This window comes from Symphodus melops, assembly GCF_947650265.1.
Source record: "Symphodus melops genome assembly, chromosome: 20".
Classification (NCBI taxonomy): Eukaryota; Metazoa; Chordata; class Actinopteri; order Labriformes; family Labridae; genus Symphodus; species Symphodus melops.
In genome coordinates, this window is record NC_136710.1 from 15546994 (window position 1) to 15571330 (window position 24337).

The window sequence follows — 24337 nt, forward strand, 5'->3', positions numbered from 1 at the left end:
GTTGCTCAAAAATAAAATAAATAACTCAAAAACGGATATATTTTCCTGCCGGTTCCAATAACCATAAATGCTCAAAAAAAAAACAAAATCAGAGCACAGTCGAAACTATTTGCTACTTCCACTACCGGCCTTAAATATAAATCACAGCGTCTTAAAACACCTGTAGCCACTCTCAGCCCAAACAAGATGGCACCCCAGCCTGACCTCTGGTGGCCTGGGGTAAAACAATCATGGCTCTTAAACGCCAGCCCCTAATTGCTTCTGGCAGAAGTCGGAACAATTTTAAACAATATTAAAGGAGCCATGAAAAAAAAAATAAAAATAACAAAACAAAGCAAAACCCATACTACAATATTTCTACAGTTTGCAAATGCAAGGTTTCATATATAGAAAACATTTTCTTGTTGCATGACTGGCCAATGCACAGAGCTGATACCAATTCTTAATCTGTGGCTTCACACAGTAGACAGATTTTAGTTATAGGTCTCTCGATTACACTTGTCTTGGTTTGAAGCCTGACAAAACATACAAACCCCCTTTTATCAGGAAAGGTTTTCAATATCATGGACATGGCTTCATCTTGTTTCTGACAAGTGAAAACAAATTCAATGAACATCTGGCCACATGTGTGTGAACCAGCGGGCTGCACTGAGTGTCTTTACAGCACAGACAAAGCTAAGTGTGCGACCACGAAGCTTCACACAGCCTGATCCACTGTTAAACAAACACGCTCCGAGTCGGACAGGATTTTCAGATTTCCTTCACATTTCATCCATCTCGCCGCTGATTACACCTGAACTGTTCCCTGCTACATGACATCACATGTGAAGGTCAACACAAACCTCCATAACCACAATACAACACAGTGTCTGGAAGGAAACACATCACACCACCAGGGTGATCTCATACGAGGAGTTGAGGCATCTTATGGTATCAAAGCCCTCATGTCTGTCTCACATGTGATCAAGTGGCTACATGTAAAGATGGCTACATGTGAGGGGAGCTAATATTTACATGGCTGCACTTCTGTTTAGTGTCTCAGCACACAATATTAAATCAGTTAGATAAACTAAGCTGGCTCTTATCAAGGCTCTTAGCCTCGCTGATGTCTCCATTAACACTCTGAAGTCAAACAGTTCCTGCAGCTGAGATTTATCAGAGTAAAGTTGGATCAGGTCAAATACTCTGGAAACTAGCACATGCTAACTGCGTCTGATATGGGGAGATGAATTTGCTACAGTGACTTTCCTGGTTAAATGGTGCTACAGAATGCCCATGTATAAATGGACAAGAGAACAAAATGAAATCATTAGTTCATGTCGTGGAAAGTTTGAAAAGGTGAGCAGTTTTTATTCACCAATGAATTGAAATCCTCAAGCAAATGGTCATGGCTTTGGCAAACTGCACCTGTTGTCTGTTGTCACAAAAAAGCATTTCATTCATTCACTCAAAAAGAAAAAAAAGAAAAAGATAAACAAACAAGAAACTTAATATTTACAAATATGTTGTCTGTTTGATTCTTACACTTAAAAATGTACAGTTTTGATTCTCCTCTAGATGTTGTGTATCTGTCTCTTTTCAGCCACCCAGTTTGGTATTTTTTCTTCTCATATCCAGTTTCCCCAGGAGAGTGCAGACTGCAGTGAATCTGTCACAACGACTCCCTCTAGTGGTAGTTTATAAAATAGACGAGGAAAAATAGCAGAGCAAACTGAATACCTTGTTTCTTCCCTCCACTGGTGTGGTTGTGGCTGTTGTGAGGTTTCTTCACACTCCCGTGTTGCTTCCTGATGCACAGGCGTGAGTACAAAAGGATCTGATCAGATCCTCTGAACAGACCAGCAAGGTATCCTCCTGGCAAACATTGTGGGTATAAAGATGACCATGCCTTTGAATGTCCATATTTGTCCTCTCTTTTGATTTTGATTTCAACATTTAAGGCTGTGAGTCTTTTCCCAGTCTCCTCCCAGAGTCTGTTTTCCACAGCGTGCCCCCTCCCTTGCACTCCCGTCCATCATCTGTTCTTTGAGGGCTTACAAAACCTCTGACAGGAGCAGCCAGGTATACATCTCCCTTTCCAAGCCTCCCCCTCCACCCTGTTAGGCAGTAATAAAATTGAAAACAAACAAACAGGCTAAAGCTAGAGCACAAGCAAAGACAGCACCGGTGACTAACTTCTCCCATACTGAAAGTCAGCTACTTTGTGTTCCTGTGGGCTCAAACAACAGCACATCAGTTCAGTTAACATAATGTATTAAGTTTAACTCATGACCCACGTTTTGAGATCCATAGTCTGGAATCAGAGGGGGACAGAACTGAGCTGTAGGCCTGCACATGTTTGAGCACAATCAGTCACAGCTGTTGCTGCTGTGTTGCTTTTACCCTGTTTAGGAAATCCAAGTCCCTTTTTCATTTTGCAGCGCTGCAAGCCGTGAAGGTCCACAGGTTACCCTCGGTGTGCTTAGAGTTTCATTTACAACTGAGAAGCTCACAAAAAGCTACTAGCTTAGTGAGCTAACCCTTGAATGTGAGGATAAAAGCAAAGCTGAACTGAGGTCAGAAATTGTGTAGAGCAGTGCTGACAAGTCAGGTGTTCTGTGATTTTGTGGGGAAGCAGGGGCGGTATGGGTGATCAGAACTTTATGGGTGTCACCTTTAATACAAAGTAAGTGTAGTCATGGAGGGGGAAAAGAGTGTGAGTGAGTGATGTAACAGTGGAGGGTGCTTGGATATTTGGAGTTTTTATCATGAATGCGATCGTACCTGTCTTCCTCTCTATGTCCTTGCTTTCTAATTAGCAGGTCTGCATACATGCACACACATTTACACACATTCTCTCACACGCACACATCTACTAAAATGCATGGGCTGGAAATAGGGCTGCAGACAGGAGAAGGAAGGTGTGCGTAAAATAGCAGGGGCTTTGTTCGTCTGCATCACTGAAATACAAAAATAATTCTGAACAGGCGGGCTACAACAACACATTTGGTTCCTCACGTACGCTAAAAAACAATCATCTCTATGCAGTTGGGAAAAGTATTTACTGTAAGATGAAGGGCTTCCTGTTGGCGTGCTGCATTCCCTGATGGGAGAAAAAAAAGGCTTAAAAACAATACGGAGAAAATGAATAGAGGAGTGTGTTCACAGTTGTTGTTTTGACTCCAACATCTTTTGAGATTTATGACAATGACATTTTTCAACAAATGAGTGTAGAGACAAGGATTTGTTTAGTTATTACAAGATTTTGTGTGGCGTTATTGTTCCCTGTGACGTAAAACAAAACATCCAGACTGGAACGATGTGATTTGATTAGATTTGGGAAACGTGCATTGACAGATACAGTGTCCTTTCCCCCATCATCACCTTTAAAAAGAATTCATGCATAGATCCCCACTGAGAAAACCCTTTGATATACTTTCTCCTTTGTACATATTTATATATAACTATATATATATAATATCATTTCTCTATATCTATATAGCAAAAAAATCTTTCCACAAGAAAACAACAGTTAAACAAATGCCTTAAAAAAATAAACAGAAAATGAAAAACTGAGAACACAATCGAGGGCCAGTTTGGCACTTTGTCATGAGAACACACAGCATCTGTAATTGAGAGTAAATAGGAACACTGTAGAATTTTCTCTAGGTTTTTTTTTCTCCCTCAATGAGAAAGCAAACACAGTAGTACATACTTGGCACCAAGAATGCTGGTCAATGTTTTCATAGGTATATGATAACTGTATGTACCCTATGTACCCAGAAGGCCTTCTACAGCTCGATAGTTCATAATTCCTAAGAGCAAAGGGAGAGAGTCACATGTCAGATTAGAGCAACAAAGCCGAGATAAGACACAGATGTAGAAAAGAGAATATGCACATAACACACAAGGGAGTGAAAAAAGAGAAGACGGAAAAGTAAAAAAGGGAAAACAGCTAACATCTAACAACATGTGCATTTCTAATATTTCCAGTCAATTCTCCAGGGGCTTTCACTCTTTAAGGTGTGGTAAAACTCCAACTCAGGTACATGATATCTGTTTTTCTAAATTCCTGCCATATGTTAACTTAAGAAAACATTTACTCCGATGTAAGCTCACAAATCAAATCAAATTCTACAAAAACAGTTCAGCTAAACCTCTAAACACTTATGTTGTTTTTAAAGTCAGTCCTGTCAATCAACAGCTCAATTTCATGCTTTGTGATGTGGCTAAATTGTTCCGCATCAAAAAAACACAGAAACCTTTTGATGCTAATCTCTGATTATTTCTTACATGTAAACAGAACTAATGTGACAGGCTGGAAAAAAAGTAGCCGTAAATGTCCTGAGTCTTGTTTTCTCAGCTTCTGTATTCCAAAAAATGTGAGATGTAACTCTACTGAAACTATCTCTCTTTTTTTATATTCAACCTTTACTTTTACTCATCAAATCACTTAAGGAGAGCTATAAATATTTTACTTCAATTAGGAGTACTGACAGTGAGTTAACAGACAGTCAGGGATTACTGATTACTGTTCATGTAAAATGTGATGGGAATTGTCACGTAAATCTCAAGGCTTCTTTAGAGCGACATTTAGAAGTTCAAAACAGAGATTGTATTGAATATTCAACATCTATAACCACTGCCTGGTGGAAGGTGTCAGCAAAGACTATTTACAACTCACTGAAGAGACTTTTCCTTCTTTTTAATGGTAAACAGAAAGCTGTATGAGATTTATTGTCAGAAATTGACTGAGCACATGAAAATATCAACTAAGACATCAGTCGTACTGTCTTGTCAACAGGGGGTGCTAAAAAGCAGTTTTGAAGAGTTAGCATGCAACAATGTACATGCAACATTTTAAAGAGAAGTAGCCTACCACAAAACCAATATACAGTACACCACCTAAAATGCATCTTTTTCCACTTTAAGTCTGAGGGTGCTACCAGTCACAATGCAGAACACAAGTCACACTCACAGCTATAATTAATCAATGTTCTCCTTTATCTGGTGTGCCAATCACTCTTTTTAGTCGACCTCTACACAGTATGAATCCAGTATGAACAGTACGGGGGAGGATCTTTGTGTTTTTGAGGTGCTGGTAGTTGACAGACCACCTGGAGATGGCAGTCCCACTCTGGTCTATAGCTCTGTAGAACCTAAAAAGAAAGGATATTTAATTTCATTTCCGAATGAATTTAAAAAAAAATATTCTGCAACTAAGAAGGATAAAAACAGTTTTGAGCCCTGGCTTTCTCAGAGAGGTCTAAGTATGGACCTACTGTTATTTATTAACCCAATGTAACATGAACTGTGTCCTTGTTTCCAGTAAACATGATCAGGAAATCAAAAGTGAAAGCGTTTTCAACAAGCAGTATAAAAGGAGGAGGGTGTGGAAGAGTCGACATGAGAAGTGAAATGCTTTAATGCAGGACACATCAGGGTTGAGTCCTCTGGGGCATTGAAACTAAAATTTACACTTTCAAGACGTCAAGTTTACAACGTTTCTACTACAAAGGTGAGTTTTCTACTTAATATTGTTTGGTATTTTATCCATGAATGAACGGTGGAAGGTAGATAGGTATCTTTTGGTAATTGGATTGTTGGTTCTAAAACGGTTATTAAAATATGTAAAACAATTGTTAAGTTAGGTCAATAAGCTTAAAACATACACAACAGAATATCTGGGATTTAAAGAGATGTCTATGCAGATACATATGTAATGCCTTTTTTGGTAAAGGGGGGGATTTGGTTTTGGTTGGTACTAACCAATTATGTTAAACAATAACCAACAACATCACCTGGTGGCTTGTACCCCAGAAAATACACAAACCCTTCAAAAAAAAAAAAGAAAAAAAGAAAAATGTACTCTAAAAAAAGTTCAATTATTAGGACACAGGTTCGAAAAACTGAAGAGGCAGAGACATGTTTCACAGAAATGGAATTTATTTGAATTTATTTAGTTGAACAAATCAAAGGAAAAATGCAAAGTAAGGTGAACTGAAGCTGTGGGGAAGGAAACCTGGTTAAAAACAATGCAAATACTAATAAGGGGAATTAAAATGATTATTTTAATCACAGAATGCAAATGGTCTAAAAGAGGTCAAATGAAAGATTTAGAACTAACAAACCAGAAATAAAACAAAACTGAGATTATGCCACGAGTGAAGAGGCAGACTACAATGAGGAAGGTGTCGGGGTGCTACCACATACTCACCTTGGTGCAGCACAGCAAATCTCACAGCAATTCAAACTTCAGTGCAGTCTATTAGTGACCCAGTACTCACATGCAAAGTGGAGGGACCTCACCCTTGGTATCTAGCCTCTAAATATAGTGGCTCAGTGGCTAAAAGCAAAGCACACCTAATTAAATAACCAAAACAAAGTAAACACAGGCAAATTCCAGTTGGTTCACAGACAAAGGTAAACTAATAAACACATCTAAAAGAATATGAAAGAAACAATATGAACAAACTACTCCAAACAAAAGCTATGAAGGAAAGCACTATCAAAGGGCAAAACACTACACAAAGAGAAATAAAGCAGCAGTTTAGGCCATCACCACATGGAATTAGTGAGGGCTGATCTGGCAGGTAACTATGGGCCAACTATCACAGCACCAACACCAAACAAATGTAAGACAGAAGCCAGAGCACGTGCATTAAATAAGATGACCTGAGAGCAGGTGAGAGGCAAGAGCTCAATGTTTGGTTTACAACACTTTCTTGGATCACATGACTGACGGACCATGCTTTGATCATATACTGTAATAGGCCATAATGTGGTTAGACTGCAGGCAGGCTCAAATGCCTGTTGTACAAATGTTACAATGGTGTTGCACGGTCCGGATTGCCAGTGTGACCGTGCTCTAAAAGGCTTAACAACTCTGCAGCATGAAATAAATAAATCAGCTGAGAACTGAGACATAAACAATCAAAAACCACTCCCAGCAGAGGTAGGCCGTCTCCCACAGCACCAGGAGACACCAATGCGCACATTACACATAGAATTTAAGAGGACATGCAAGCACACCTTCACAGCGGTTTTCTGACAAAAAAAACAACTTCAGCAACGCTCAAATGGCTTGCCACACCTAGCAAACAGGTTCTGCAAAGAAGGAGAAACGTAGGGAGAGAGCCTCATGACCACACCTGTATTTAATGGTTTGCCTGGCACCGTCCCGTCATTAGTTTGGCAAAGTGCCATACAGCAGCAGGGAGGGAGAGAACCCTTCACTACACAAGGAAACACACTGTGAAGAGACGTCTGTGTGTGTTGAATCATCGCTCATCTGTCAGTCGGCTTTAACTTCATACAGTGCAGACAAACCATACTGCTCAAGGCTTTCTCTTCTTCATCTCAGGAGACAAAAGGATGATTCTCATCCCAGCCTCTTTCAAGTTTCAAATATTTCTCATTGATGTCTTTTTTGTTTCTCCTAAAATTCACTAGGAGCACTGGTTGAGACTGGCCACAGGAGTCTTATTTGAGACTTAAAGCAGATATCTTGCTAATGTTTCATTGTCATCTCCAAAGGAGAACATAATGAGACAAAGATGAGACTGTCATGAGCCTACTAAACTTAAGCAGCCTTAGAAATTCCAACCGACATAAAAACATCAAATGAATTGATATGTATATTAACCATCACAAGTAACTTATCCCATTCATATGCCCGTGGCACTGCAGGGAGAGGGGTAATTTGATGTCAAGTGTCTTGCCTACATTGGACATGCTGCTCGCAATGCTGGGTATTGAACCCTTGACCCTTGAGTGGCCAAAGGAGCCACAGCTGTCTCCAAGAGAATAAGTGGAAACCAGTGAGGTTGTAACAAGACCTATAGAAATAGGGCTTTGTTTTCAAATGTATTGCACTAAAATAGTATATACAGATAAATTATGTTTATTAAAAGAGCCGAGAGTGCAAAGCTCTTTTTTTGCTCCGTGTGAGATCAACATTAAACAAAAAGTGAAGGGAGGTTGAGTAAATTGAGAGAGCTCTGCAAGTTCTCTACCTGAGCTCAAAAATAGTCTAATTTCAGAACTTGATGAGATCTCCTTTGGAACTGAAAGGGAGACTAGGTTGAGATTTTGTGCAGCTATTTTATCTGGAGTCCAGGGTGAGAAGCTGGAGACATAAGCCATAGTCTTATTTGGCTCTCACATGGATCTTAAAGTTCTCTAGGAGAAATAAATGAAACCTTTTTGAGATCTCTTTTCGAAAAAAAGGATTTTCCTCTGGGGTTTGTCTGCACTGTATGAATTCTAATACAATACACACAGTCACAGTGTTTAGTCCATTTATGTTTCCTGTTAAAGAATACATGCACTGAAGAACAAAAAACATGGGCACTGAATATTAACCTATTGATGATTAGCTATGCATTATGCAACATAATGACGAATGTAACTTGTTTTTGACTGACAGGCTAAGGGGACATATTGTGAAATCCACTTTCACAGTGGTTTTAAAAATATATTTGGTCAACCTGAGTGTCTGTCGACCCACATAATGTGAAATAAACCCATCCAGTCCTTTGTTTGTGCTCTGCATAAGTCTTACAACACAGAGATAAATGCTCCATTTCAATTTGCTGTCCTTGTGACATAACAGTGGGATTCTGGTAAAAAAAAAAAAAAAAAATCCCTGCCCTTCTGTGTTGTATCCGGCAGCCATGTTTTCTGAGGGGGCACACTGCCCAGTTGCCATGGAAGCTTAAAGCTGAACTCATCAGCACCATAGTTAATCTTCGAAGACACCTCATAGGCTGACGCTGCCTATTGGAGCTGACATATTTGCGCGGGCGCCATCTTGGATGGGTCTCCAATGTGCCCGCCCTAAATTTATTTCTGTTGAGGAAGGTGTATCCCCGATTAAAATAATCATCATAACTCCCCAAATGTTTACCGGATTTTCACATAGTTTTGTTTGTTACAAACAGCTGAGATTTAATTATGAGATAATATTATAAATGGTAAAATAGCAAAAATTAATTTCTATCTTACTTGTGAAGGGTTAGGGATAGGTGAGGTTAGGTGAAGGTAATCCCACGCGATCTGTTATCAATAAACTGGTTATTGCAACTGTAAACGGCACAAAATAGCGACATAGTTGCTCGCTCTCCTTTGATTCCTATTGACTCAGAGACCCATCCAATATGGTGGGGACTTTTGATGTGTTCTAGCACATCATGAGACGTCTACATGTATTATGTCTATGATCAGCACACCCTGTGGAAGAGAGGGGTGGGGTGAATAGCTCGTTGCATTCAAAGAAACACACACTAAAAGGGAGCGTTCTGAGATTGCTGGTTTTTACAGGGTCACAAACTTGTGGTGCTTTATGTTATATATTAACCAAATAGCACAGCACAGATGTTTCATTGAAACCACAGGGGACTAACCTACTAGATAAATAATTTAATTTTGAAAATGTACCTTTTGTTTAACTTAAAACCTAAATTTATGCTAGGAGTTTAACAGTCACATTATTTGTCCCTTATTGTCTCCTAATGAATAAAAAAAGAAATAAAAAACAGCTTTGTGCCCTGGCTTCCTCATAGAGCTCCAAGTATGAAGCTACTGTTATTTTTTAACCCCATTTACCTTAACAGCGGACAAGGGGTATATGCCCTCTTATCACCTACACTTTATTTATCCTACAGTTGAACACATACTTGAACCTCTCACTATTAATAGCATACCATTAGTTTTAAACATTTATAAAGCGAAAATATCAACAAAGATAAGCTATAGTTTCTTAACTTTGTTGAGCTAACCTTTATGAAGAAAAACAGGGCAGATAGCAGGGAGACACAGACAACATGTAGCCTGTTTGTGATCTTATTACAACAGGTAGAAACATCTTTGTTTGTACAGAATGCCTTTATTCTGAAATTATTCAAAAACGTATTAGGACCCCGGAAAAAAACAGAAATAAAACAAAGTCACAAAACACGTAGGATATAAGAAGATGATGTAAGTAACATAACAAACTTAAATAGCACCAGGTCAGGGCGATATTTCTTCTGGTATTATCATCTCCCACTCTACTGCTCTCCATTGCTTGGAAGTTGTGTTTTCACTGAATGTAATGTAAGTAGGCTACATGGTAATGACCAAAATCAGATCATTTCTAAGATTTATTTTTGTAGCTAGAGACATGTTGCAGGATAGAGTCAGAAATCAGGGAGAGCTAGGGAAGGACATGAGGGAAAGGATCCATAAGTCGGATCTGAACCCGGACCTCCAGCTTAGGGTGCTAAATACTCCATACAAAATAATATCATTTTGATATGAGATTATTTCTGATGAGCTGAAATGTGTTGTTAGAGCTCTGTAACTCAAGACCTGTTTCCACAGAACAATCCATAAGAGGCTCCTGAACTGTTGATGACAACATTTGCTCTCAAAATATGACAAAAAAACATACCTGTTTCACTTCTGTCTTTTAGTTTTTTTTTTCCTTTCTGAAATGAAAAAGAAATCAAACAATTTGGTACATTTTTCTATTTTAAACGAAAATCCAATAACCACTTGTTTTTCATAATTTAATATCTGTTTCAGAACCATAAATCCAATAACAAAAAGCAGACCTAACAACTACAAAAATACCATAAATAACAAAGTGAGGTGCAGTTGGCCTCTGATATTATTGTTCTTGAAGTGCTTCTTCTTAACTTTCATTTCAATCTCATACAGTATGTAACAGCTCTGTTGATCGGGCTGATTGTGCGACATGTTTTCTGTCATGTGTCTGAAAAACATACATCTCAATTCTCATCAATTCAAACTGACAATGGTAGCTTAAAAGTACAGTCATCATGTCTTATGCCTAGTTGTGCCTGTCTGCCAATAATTACATGTAGGAGCAGTAGTCGAGTTGTGAAAAAATTACTGGGGGGATGGTAATTTTTTCACCCATTTAAAAATCTGGATTTTAATTTAAAAAATAAGGTGCTACTTATGGAGGATTTGTATCGCCAAATTGGCCTGAATGTTAGGGGACTACTATGGAATAGCCTGCATTAGAATTAAACCAGACCTGTTGAAATGGAGGCTTTATAAAGCCTATCTGTGGGGCAAAGTGAGTTTGATGGCATGTTATAGTAAAGTTAACTTAATTTAATGATAGAAAATTACTAAAATGGCATTAAGACACATTTCCCAAAGCCATGAGCTGTAGTTTGCACAGAATGAAGACATTTATTCATGACAGGTTTTTTTACACTGCAGTTTAGAAAAGGGATGTTACTGAAAATTATTATTTAAAAATCCTCAAAATTATGTAAAAGTATTATATTTCCAAAGTAATCAATGTAGCATAAACAACGAGAGATTACATATGTGTAAAAGGATTTTGGTGACACTACTACGCTTCTGTGTGAAGTTATTGATTTTTAATATTGTATCTTTTTTTAGTGTTGCAATTTGTAGACGGTCCCTGCGCATTCGAGCCACAGTCGGCTCCGCATAGAGGCCAATACCATTGCCCAAGCGCGGAGGTGAGCCGAATCTGTGAATATCTGAATATCTGAACTTTACCGAAGCGTTTCGTGCCCCTATCCCCAGATTTTATTTGACTGTTTTTTCGCTCAACATGCCTAACATTTTCTGATGATGAAATTATTTTATATAGGCTAAACCTATTTTTGATTTATATATACACACAACATGTACGGTAAAATGAAAGTAATGGAGATGGGGGATGAGACTTTTACTGGGGGGGACGATATATATCGATTTTTTTTAAGGGGAGCGCCGTCAATAAGTGTTGATTAATCTCATGTTCTTAACCAGCAGGCCCAGGCACGTTCGGGGACATTTGCCCAAAGAAATTCCTCCAATCAACCACATGCGGTACAGCACACCTCTTTGAAAATGCCAAAGAAGAGAGCAAAGAAAAGGAGGTCCATTTACAGGAAAAACACAAAGGAGGTAAAGAAGCAGTTTGTACATTCTTAAAGATAAATTTCACAATATTAAAAATGCTTTCCTGTAAAATAATGAATATGAGATAATGAGCAGATTTCTCATTTCAATATAATTTTTCCTTTTTAAAGGAAACCAGTGAAACTTCACCTACATCATGTACTGACAACAAGGATGACTGTCGACAGAGTGACAGAGAAGGTAAATTTCATCTTCTTTAACACAAAGTGAAAACAAAAAGCTCACATTTTAAGTAGCTTTAAAAAGAATTATAAATGTTTATATCAACATAAATGTTTTTAACAGCACCCTGCCCTTCTGTGGAGACAGTCTTTCATGTTAGCAGCGAACAAGTTAACCAGCCTGTAGAGAACCCTGCTGGTGAAGTGGAGAGCTGCATCATGACTGACAGTAAAGGAGACATTTTGAAGGAAAAAATGAACTCAACCACATCAACACCAGGGAGGCAAGACTCCATACAGGTTTCCACAGAACCAAGGAATGAAGAAATGACTGAGCCTGCCTCAACATCTGAACACAGTGAGTAAAATAAAACATTAAGAAACAAATTGTGCAAAAAGTCCCCCAAATATTCTCATAATTTTGAAGCACTCACTTTGAAAACATTTAAATAATAAAAATAACAACTTTGACAGAAAAAGTAAAAAAAAAAAAAAACTGAATTTGAATCATTTTTGATATCAACAATATCAATATCTGCCTCACAAATCCTGCATTGTATTGGCCCTAAAGTAAAATGTTTATACCTTGCTGAAGTTAGTTAGTTAGTTAGAGTGACGAAAAGTGGGAAAAATGAGAAGAATAACATATTTTTTAAACAAGTATTCAAAGACAAAGAAGGTATAATTTCACTTTCAGACTTAAGTCAGATGAAACCCTCAGTTAAATCATGAAAAATTCCTCTATCCTATGTCTGTTTTAATTCATTCATTCTCTCATTATTAAATCAAATCTAAATGTCAATAAGACCTGAAAAGCCAACAATGTTCAAAAAGATGTACAGCAAATCTGCATGGTGCATTTTGCACCAATGAAACGCTGTTATCACACTTCTATCATTCTTTCTTTTTTCTCTCTTATCATCACCTCTATCGTCTGTGTGAAAAACAAAAAACTCTATTTTCACTGAAACTCTACTCAGAGATTCAAAAGAAAATAATTAATTTTACACTATGATCAAACGTTTTCCATCATTCCACAGATCCAATGTTTCCCATTCGATAAAGATGACAAATCAACTGATCCACAGAACCACATTATGACTGACACATAGTTTAGTGGCTGTACAAAGTCAATAAATGAGAGTTTTTAAGCAGTACATGACATTTTACCACTCAAACTCACTCAATATTAGTCTAAACAAGATACAGCTTTGCCATCTTAAACATTATAATTACACATTATTCTACAAACAGTAAAGAGTATAGAGTACATTATAGTAGAACATGTATAGAGTTATTAGTATGTTAAAATGTGATTTTCATTTTTTCTAATTGTTTGAACACAACTGATATCTTATCATACAGTATATACATGAATTAATTATAGAGGTAAATGAACATGGATTGATATGTAGTGAAAATACCAAGAATTGGTTAGAATTAACAAACATGTTAATTTCCACAGAGACTCAACTGGAGAGTCTATTGGAGGATCTGGGATTGAAGCATCACTTCACAGAGAAGCTATCCCTGAGCAAAATACTTCAGATTGATAAGAAGACCTGCACTGATGAACCTACCAAGTGTAATTCTGACCTGCCAGGGTATTTTCTGAAGAAAATGATGATGGTAAATGTGAAAGCAAGGAATGCCGATGTTACATCTGAATATGAGTCAGCTTTTGATGCTGAATCAGATAAAACAGGGTTTGTTGATTTTGATGATTCAGACCATCAGGACGATGGTCTGAATTCAAATAACAGGCTGAACCCACTTGACATCATCACTGCTCTCTTTCTGTGTTCGGATGGTTTTGTGCAGCAAGAAATGGCACTCAAAATGTCCATGTGTCAGTTTTCTGTGCCTCTTCTGCTTCCTAACTGTGACACAAAGCAGTGCTCACTGATGCTCTGGGCCATGAGAGACATAGTTAAAAAGTACAGACCTTTGTCACTCTCAGAATCCAAGGGCTTTATTGAAGACAGAATTGTTGTCTCTAAACTTCCAATGGTTTCTTTTGTGAGACTGGGTGAGTGCTCCTTGTCCAAGTCAGAGACCCTCAATAAGCTTCTGAGCAATTCTCAGCAGAACCATGACATCTTTGTTCACAGGAACATGGAAAATGGTAACTGTCAAAGGCAAATTTCTAATGGATTGACTGAAATGACCTGGTACCTACCATGTGGAAACAAAAACATGGATGTTTTCAGTGAGCCGGTAGCTGTAGCTAACCTTCGTGGGGACATTGCTTCATTTGAAACACAGTTTTCCTTTTTGTGTCAGACGTCGGCAGCAGTTTTTGTGTTCTTTGACAATTTGGACTCTGAGTGCGAACTGCTTTCAAACCAACATCACAAGGCCCAGATCTTCTTGGTTGGTAATCGTCAAAGCCAGCGATTCAGCATGGATGCTCTGAAGAAGGTGGCAAACAAGCTGACTGTGACTAAAAGCAACATCCTTTTGAAGACCAAACAAATGAATGATTCAGACTTTGTCAAAAATCTACGCAAAACAGTCAACAATGTTGTGGAGAACACAAAGGTTAAGATGTCAATTGAGCAGATGGCTGACATCGCCCATGAGTTGGGAATCTGGGTTGATGAAGATTGTACAGAGTGCCAGACTGCAAAGAAAAATGCAGATGCCATCACTGCAAAAATTGAAGATATCCCCAAATACAAAGATGCTCAGCTACCTCTGCAAGGTGAAATATGGAAGGAACTGACTCGCTTGGAGAAGGAAGAGTTTCGGCTTCGGAGAGTTGGCAATCAAAACATAGAAATGTACAAAAGTGATCTTCAGAAAGAAAAAGAAAAACTTAGAAAAAAGCAGAACTCATGTGATGTGTCTGAAGCAATGACATGTTTCATCAGCGCAATATCAAGTCCAGGTATTGAGAGGAGTTATTTCCTGAAATGGATGCGAATGAACCTTGATAATCTGTCTCGACAGAAACTGTCCGTTCTCAGAGAGACATACAAAAAGAAAAAGAAAAGTTCAGAAAACAAGGAGGAAATCAAAGAAATTGACCGACAACTTTCAAACAGCTCACTTGGGATTGAACACTTCTTCCGTGAGATGGGTCAGATCTATGAAGCTTCAGTTTCTCTTCCAGAAACAAATCTGTCACGTCAACAGTTCAAACATCTGCCCAGACTCTGTGCAGAGTTGTTGCTTGATGGATTTCCTCTTGAGCTTGTAGATGGTGATGCATCTAATATACCTCTCAGATGGGTGACTGATGTTCTGTCTCAGCTCAATGACTTGGTGTCTCCTAAGAACAAGATATTGGTAGTCACAGTTCTTGGAGTTCAAAGTACAGGGAAGTCTACTCTCCTCAACACCATGTTTGGAGTTCAGTTTGCAGTCAGCAGTGGTCGATGCACTCGAGGTGCCTTTATGTTGCTCATCAAAGTCAATGAAGATGTCAAAAAAGAATTCAAGTGTGACTTCATGGTGATCATTGACACTGAGGGCTTAAAGTCACCAGAGCTTGCACAACTAGACAACAGTTATGAGCATGACAACGAGCTTGCAACACTTGTAGTGGGGTTGAGTGATATTACTATCATCAATATTTCAATGGAGAATTCAACAGAAATGAAGGACATCCTACAGATAGTTGTGCATGCATTTCTCAGGATGAAAGAGGTGGGTAAAAAACCCAGATGTCAGTTTGTTCACCAAAATGTGGCAGATGTTTCGGCCCCTGAGAAGAACTTACGAGAAAGAGAACTGCTCCTAGAACAGTTGAATGAGATGACCCAGGCTGCAGCCAAAATGGAAAAGAAAGAAGAGAACAAGAGCTTCACTGATGTGATGGAGTACAATCCAACCACTGGAAACTGGTACATCCCAGGACTCTGGAATGGGAGCCCACCAATGGCACCAGTTAATGCAGGGTACAGTGAGGCTGTTTATGAACTCAAGAAGAACATAGTTCAAATTTTGGGAAAATGTGAGACTTCCAAAAATGATATCTTGGACTTTACAGAGTGGATAAAAAGTCTGTGGAATGCTGTCAAGCATGAAAACTTCATCTTCAGCTTCAGAAACAGCCTGGTGGCTGATGCATACATGAGGCTCTGCACGGAATTCAACAAATGGGAATGGGAATTCAAAAAGGAAATGTACTCATGGACAACACATACAGAAATAAAGATTTCTAACTTTGGCAGAGTGAAATGTGAAGTGTCTGACATTGGACAACTTCTGACTGTTTTGAAAAGTGAAGCATGCTCAGTACTGTCTAAATGGGAGACAAAGCTTCTAGAAAATCTAGATAAGTACTTCAAGCAAACAGAGGGTCATGTACATCTTGTTGAAGCATACAGAGAGGACTTTGCTAACAGTGCAAAAAGCCTTCGTCGAGAAATGGAAAGCTCTGTAAATAACCAACTCACAGCTGCAACAGACATCCGAAAGGGAATGATGAAGATTGACAAAATCAAGGTGAACCACACAAAAGAATTAGAAAAGAGAGTAGGTGCATTGATCGAAGAATGCAGAAAGAAGAAAGTTGACATGACAGACAAAAAGCTGGATGAAGAATTTGACAAGATGTGGAATAAAACGTTAAAGGAACAAGTCCTTTACAAACAAGAGACCATGGATGTCATGGGAAATGTGTTTTATTACCTGAGAGACAATCTATCACGCAAGGGGAGTCATGCATGTGAATTGTTAAGTCAAAAAAGTCTGCAAGACTGTGGATTGAAGCCTTTCAAAGTCTCACCTGAAGGATTATTCAACCAGGCAGTTCACAAAGCGAGCAAATTCTTCAAATATGAAGACCAGGTGATGGTGCTACAAAAACTAGCCGACAATATCATAATGGATTGTTCACAGTTTGTGAAAGAAAAAAAGGAAAGAAATAACAACTACCACAACACTTTCATCCAGGAGATCCTACACATGATTGATGAGAGGCTGAAAAACCAGAAGTATGTCAAGATAGACTTTGAGGTTTCTCTGAAACAGCACATCTGTGCAGTTGCAGCTCGAAATTTTCAGACAATGCATGAAGATTTCATTCAGCTGAATGATCCTCTCATTTGTCTCAATCAAAACAAAGAGAGGTTCCGTGTGAATTTCAAGGATGAATTCCATGAACGAGATCAGAGCCAAAAGAAAGCAAAAGATTTCACAGACGACTGCTTGAGACCTGCTGTGGAAAACTTCATCACCAGATCCTTGGGTCCTGATATCACTGGAGAAATGAAGACACAGTTCCAATTCAGCACACGAATGTTCTTCCAGTATTCAGTGTTACTGGATTTGCTTTCAAAGGACAACTTTGAAGACTACCACAGCTATATCTGCTCATATGGACGTTATGTTAAGAAATGGATCCTTGATGAAATGGTTAAAGTTTTGACTCATGAGTCTTTATCTGAGTTTGAGGACCGACATCTTGGGTCATGTATCAAGAGCATAAATGATGCAATACAGAAAGCTCAAGCAGAAGAGGACGGCAACCTGCAGAAACTGATCAAAGATATCCGGCAGGAACTTGGTTACAAACTGGTCATTTCTGAGGATGCTCTTGGTCCTTTTATGATTCTGAACAAAGTCAACCAGAAAGAGTTTGCTCATTGGCTCACTGTTAGTGTGAAGGAGATGGAAGAAAATATTACAGAGCAGTTTAAAAAGACAAGCATCAAAACAAAACTTGCCAATCTTTATGTAAATCCTGAGAATGAGCTTTTCAAAAGTGTCGTCGGATGTGGCAAACAGTGTCCATTCTGCAAAGCACCTTGTGAGGCAGGAGGATCTGAGCATAAGGTGCACACAACTTCAATTCATCGACCAGAGGGTCTGGGCAGATACAGATCGACAAGGTCACAAAAACTTGTGATTGCCATATGCACTTCCGCGGTGTGCAGTGACAAGAACTTTTGCTGTGATGACACAAATCAGGAATCGCATCCTTACAAGGAGTATGCCACAATTTATCCCGACTGGCGAATTGCTCCAGATAAAAGTCTTAAGGATTCAGACTACTGGAAGTACGTACTGAAAAGGTTCAACAAGGAGTTTGCTGAAGCATACGATGCAAAGCCTGCTGATATTCCAGCGACTTGGAAAGATATCACACCACAGATTGCAGAAGAGAGTCTCAAAAGATCATTTCGCGTCAAATGAGACACTAACATCATCTCCCTTCACATTAAGTGTACAGAGGTGCACATCCTCCTTTCATGGATTGAGTCTTATATGTAAAAGAGGAAAATCACATTCAGCTCAATAGATATTATCAGCAGAGAGACATTTTACAACTAAGACTCTCAATATAGAAATATAACAACAATCACTGCATTAGTGCTTTTACTAGTACTAGTGCATTAGCAGAGGTTGAATCCAACATGTTGATGAAAATGTATCTTTTCTTTAACTCTCTTTTTGTTGATCACGACTGTTTTTGGATCAGTACAAATGTAAGGACTCATTATGATCATGATAAAAGTTTCCAGTTTGATTCAGTGTGACTTTGAATTTATGAAGTATGTTCAGCCAAACATTAACAGACATGTTGTGTTCTTTAAATAGGACACAGTATTCATTTTGTGTTTTATTCTTTGTCTACGTAGTTTAGAGCAGTGTTCATTTGTATTGTTTGACGACCAGATGCAACGCTCGCATGTTTATAGCTTGAAGAACAGACCGCTGTCGTACTTCTACCTTTAAGACCTGATGAAACATCAGTGTATTGTGTTGTTTTTATTGTCATTTACTGATGAAATTACAAAGGAATGATCTTTGGCATAAAGGCAATGAGTGAAAGTCAATGGTTTACTTCCTCAAATTATTTAAATTGTATCTATCTGCTGTAGAGGCGGAGAAAAAATATTTTTGTAAATGTTAAAATTCTGCAAAGTTTTTTTCTAAAATCTCTCAGGTTTTCGAGGTTGTTTTAATCATTTAGGTTTTAGAGGTTGTATTTTGAGGCGGGCTTTGGCCTAAATACTCATGTGGTTTTATGAGAAAATATCTTTCATTTATATTTGATGTTGTCATCATGCATGACAGAAAGACAATCAATACAAACACTTGTTTGTATGTTTCTAGAACAATGTTGTCTGAGCATTATTATCAATATTCTCAGACATTTATCTTTCTTGTTTGTTGGTGAAGTTTCTGATTCCTGACATTATTATTTTGAAGACATTTAAAGATGAGCACTGTTGCATGGTGTGTTGTCAACATGTATACATAACTGACTTCTGTCAAATCATTGAATAAAGATACTAATCAGCACATTGACCATGAATGTCTTCTCATGTTTTCTAGATCAGAATCACAGCAGAGTGTAAAATAACTGATAAAGTAACCAGACAAATCATCATGTCATCTAGTCCTAGTTTTACTGAAGGAACTGTTTTAGAAGTAACTGTGCATTATGAGTCCTTTTCCTTCACCTTTCATTAGTTAGCTCAACAACAGTGTCTTATATCAGTTCTCTTAACTTCAGAGGAGTTTCCATTAATTGTCTCCTCACAGGTCAGAAGACAGATTTATCTGCTGTATCGTTTGATCATGAATATTATTTAAATAACATTCTTGGAAAGCTTTGACATAAGATCGCCTTTCTCTAACAAAAAGTGAAGAAACAAGAGAAACACACTGTAAATCTGTAGTAATATAATAATAATATTCAATATGAAAGACTGAATGCCCAATAATATCTTCAAGAATCATGATGTCACAAGAGGCTCACGTTGATCATTAAAACATGACAACAAAACATTGGCGCCATCTAGTGTCACATCAAAAAATAGATGATAAAAACTTCAATACATGTTTTACCTACAACCGAGAACTTCCCCCTTACCCACAGTTTTAAATAACAGAAGGCCTACTGGGTTAAACGTTCCCTGTTAAACAGCATAGATTTAAAGATAAACAAATTGATTTCGCTCATCCTCTCTATTGGTTTTTAATTTCTATATTTAAGGCTGTGAGGATTTACAATTTCCACCAACATGATGTTTTAACACATTTTTTTCACTTTATCTCTCATCTTTTCTCCTGAATGTTTCCACCTAAAACTATATCAAATCTCTCTCATTTCAAATGTGTTTCTGCAGGCTCAAATAGAAGCATCAATGCAGATTCTCATAAATGCAGCCCTCCCCTCATAAAGAGACACTGGTTGTATTTGTTGTTTACTATGATGTCTATTTGAAGATTGTTCAAGAGGATAATCTCCCAGATAAGAAGACAAAAGATGGGAATATTATCCTTAATTAGATTTTCTGTTGAATTATCTGATCACAAATTCTATTAAAGATAGTTTTTCGAAAAGATTCTTAACATTTAACATCAGAAAGTTCATGTCACAAGATGGACCACTGAGGTTGTAACAAAGCTGATAATACTGTAATGAAAGTTTTAAATAACAGTGGCTATGAGAAAATGTGAAACGTGTTACATTGATGGTTGAGTTCTGCTTCACAATGCCAGCAGATGGCAGGCTTACACACATGATGGAGTGTCCCTTCTCAAACCTTCTTTTACACACGTTGGAAAATATCAATAAACGTTCATTTATATATCACACGTTTATAACAACTATCAGCTGAAGACACTTTACAAAAGAGCAGGTAAAAACCTCACTCTTCATTATATTATCTACAAAGACCCAACATTAATCCATCATGAGCAAAGCACAAAGCTGCATTTAGTAAAGTTACAGTAGGAAGAGAAAACTTTAAGAGGCAGAAACCTGGAGCAGAACCAGACTCATGATGATCAGCTGTCTGTCAGAACTGTGTTGATCTTGGAAAGTGGGATTAGATGGACATGCAGAAATAAAGAGACGTGTTCAGCAGCAGGCCATCCCCACCAACGATCCAGAAGAACCTTCAAGACAAGACAACTCAGGAGGTCCCAGGATATAAACGGTTAGTAACTTACAACTTACATAGTACATGAAGATTTACAGACAGTGACATGACGAAATATGATGTGAATAGAGAGAGAGAGAGAACTACCACACAGGTCCAGAAGTAATCAGAAGTAACCCAGTCATACACATGCAAACACCACAGATGTAGCGCTGGGAGCAATTCAGGTTCAGTGACTTACCCAAGAACACATCAGACACGTTGTTTCAGGAGCTGGAGATTGAACCCTCAACCTTCCAGTTGAGTGACAAACGACTCTCCCACTGATCCACAGCCGCCCTTCTAGATGGTTAATATGGCACTATTAACTCTTTAAAGATAAGATGTTACCTGACCATTAAGAGCTCTGTGAGTGAGAAGAAGGATTTTAAATCATTATATTCTGTTTACTGATTTAATAAAGAGACAGAATCAGTAGACTGGCTATGAATGTCTTTAATGTTTCCCAGATCAGAATCACAGCATACAGTGTATAATAACTTCTAAAGTAAACAGAAATATCATCACCTCATTTATTTATATAGTTTTACTATACTTTTTTTAATAATCATCTTTTTTTAAATTCCATTATTTAACATTTTTCTTCATCTCAAGTCTCGGGTTTCTGCGTCCAACAAAGAATGTAAAAACAAGTCAACAGGTGCAACTTTTCAATGGAGACCAAGCAGAAGATTATAGTGAACAAAGTGTTGAAACAAGTTAGTAATTGTTGGGGTTATTAACCACGTGCTTGTTAGCACGACTGACCTCAGACTGGATCTTTAAATCAAATCATGGACATGGGTTCATCTTGTTTCTGACATGTGAAAACAAATTCAATGAACATCTGGCCACATGTGTGTGAACCAGCAGGCTGCACTGAGTGTCTTTACAGCACAGACAAAGCTAAGTGTGCGACCACGAAGCTTCACACAGCCTGATCCACTGTTAAACAAACACGCTCCGAGTCGGACAGGATTTTCAGATTTCCTTCACATTTCATCCATCTCGCCGATGATTACACCTGAACTGTTCCCTGCTACATGACATCACATGTGAAGGTCAACACAAACCTCCATAACCACAATGCAACACAGTGTGTGGAAGGAAACACATCACACCACCAGGGTGATCTCATACGAGGAGTTGAGGCATCTTATGGTATCAAAGCCCTCATGTCTGTCTCACGTGTGATCAAGTGGCTACATGTAAAGATGGCTACATGTGAGGGGAGCTAATATTTACATGGCTGCTCTTCTGTTTAGTGTCTCAGCACACAATATTAAATCAGTTAGATAAACAAAGCTGGCTCTTATCAAGGCTCTTAGCCTCACTGATGTCTCCATTAACACTCTGAAGTCAAACAGTTCCTGCAGCTGAGATTTATCAGAGTAAAGTTGGATCAGGTCAAATACTCTGGAAACTAGCACATGCTAACTGCGTCTGATAAGGGGAGATGAATTTGCTACAGTGACTTTCCTGGTTAAATGGTGCTACAGAATGCCCATGTATAAATGGACAAGAGAACAAAATGAAATCATTAGTTCATGTCGTGGAAAGTTTGAAAAGGTGAGCAGTTTTTATTCACCGATGAATTGAAATCCTCAAGCAAATGGTCATGGCTTTGGCAAACTGCACCTGTTGTCTGTTGTCACAAAAAAGCATTTCATTCATTCACTCAAAAAGAAAAAAAAGAAAAAGATAAACAAACAAGAAACTTAATATTTACAAATATTTTGTCTGTTTGATTCTTACACTTAAAAATGTACAGTTTTGATTCTCCTCCAGATGTTGTGTATCTGTCTCTTTTCAGCCACCCAGTTTGGTATTTTTTCTTCTCATATCCAGTTTCCCCAGGAGAGTGCAGACTGCAGTGAATCTGTCACAACGACTCCCTCTAGTGGTAGTTTATAAAATAGACGAGGAAAAATACCAGAGCAAACTGAATACCTTGTTTCTTCCCTCCACTGGTGTGGTTGTGGCTGTTGTGAGGTTTCTTCACACTCCCTCGTTGCCTCCTGATACACAGGCGTGAGTACAAAAGGATCTGATCAGATCCTCTGAACAGACCAGCAAGGTATCCTCCTGGCAAACATTGTGGGTATAAAGACGACCATGCCTTTGAATGTCCATATTTGTCCTCTCTTTTGATTTTGATTTCAACATTTAAGGCTGTGAGTCTTTTCCCAGTCTCCTCCCAGAGTCTGTTTTCCACAGCGTGCCCCCTCCCTTGCACTCCCGTCCATCATCTGTTCTAGCACACCCAAGTCAGTCTTTTTGTGTTCTACATTGTGCACATTTCACTTTGAGGGCTTACAAAACCTCTGACAGGAGCAGCCAGGTATACATCTCCCTTTCCAGGCCTCCCCCTCCACCCTGTTAGGCAGTAATAAAATTGAAAACAAACAAACAGGCTAAAGCTAGAGCACAAGCAAAGACAGCACTGGTGACTAACTTCTCCCATACTGAAAGTCAGCTACTATGTGTTCTTGTGGGCTCAAACAACAGCACAGCAGTTCAGTTAACATAATGTATTAAGTTTAACTCATGACCCACGTTTTGAGATCCATAGTGTGGAATCAGAGGGGGACAGAACTGAGCTGTAGGCCTGCACATGTTTGAGCACAATCAGTCACAGCTGTTGCTGCTGTGTTGCTTTTACCCTGTTTAGTAAATCCAAGTCCCTTTTTCATTTTGCAGCGCTGCAAGCCGTGAAGGTCCACAGGTTACCCTCGGTGTGCTTAGAGTTTCATTTACAACTGAGAAGCTCACAAAAAGCTACTAGCTTAGTGAGCTAACCCTTGAATGTGAGGATAAAAGCAAAGCTGAACTGAGGTCAGAAATTGTGTAGAGCAGTGCTGACAAGTCAGGTGTTCTGTGATTTTGTGGGGAAGCAGGGGCGGTATGGGTGATCAGAACTTTATGGGTGTCACATTTAATACAAAGTAAGTGTAGTCATGGAGGGGGAAAAGCGTGTGAGTGAGTGATGTAACAGTGGAGGGTGCTTGGATATTTGGAGTTTTTATCATGAATGCGATCGTACCTGTCTTCCTCTCTATGTCCTTGCTTTCTAATTAGCAGGTCTGCATACATGCACACACATTTACATACATTCTCTCACACGCACACATTTACCAAAATGCATGGGCTGGAAATAGGGCTGCAGACAGGAGAAGGAAGGTGTGCGTAAAATAGCAGGGGCTTTGTTCGTATGCATCACTGAAATACAAAAATAATTCTGAACAGGCGGGCTACAACAACACATTTGGTTCCTCACGTACCCTAAAAAACAATCATCTCTATGCAGTCGGGAAAAGTATTTACTGTAAGATGAAGGGCTTCCTGTTGGCGTGCTGCATT

General features: G+C 38.6%; 2 protein-coding genes across 5 annotated transcripts in view; both read left to right on the forward strand.

Annotated features, from left to right (window-relative positions):
* Positions 1–11791: 11791 nt before the first annotated feature.
* Positions 11792–24337, forward strand: part of LOC306841780 (up-regulator of cell proliferation-like) — a 38215-nt gene continuing 25669 nt past the window's right edge. Inside the window, exons 1-4 of the mRNA XM_079371756.1 lie at positions 11792–11916; positions 12042–12111; positions 12217–12450; positions 13558–19544. Of these exons, the coding sequence (XP_079227882.1) occupies positions 11860–11916; positions 12042–12111; positions 12217–12450; positions 13558–18236 (5040 nt within the window). The 5' untranslated portion in view covers positions 11792–11859 and the 3' untranslated portion in view covers positions 18237–19544. Of the gene's footprint in view, positions 11917–12041; positions 12112–12216; positions 12451–13557 lie in introns of the transcript that reaches the window.
* The window catches only part of LOC306841785 (up-regulator of cell proliferation-like), a 162615-nt gene continuing 150099 nt past the window's right edge, over positions 11822–24337 (forward strand). For all 4 annotated transcript variants that reach the window (XR_013781587.1, XM_079371768.1, XM_079371769.1 and 1 more), the window contains exon 1: positions 11822–11888. Coding sequence is in view for 3 of the 4 variants with exons in the window: in XM_079371768.1 (XP_079227894.1) it covers positions 11860–11888 (29 nt within the window). In the remaining variant the exon portion in view is untranslated. The remainder of the gene's footprint in view (positions 11889–24337) is intronic.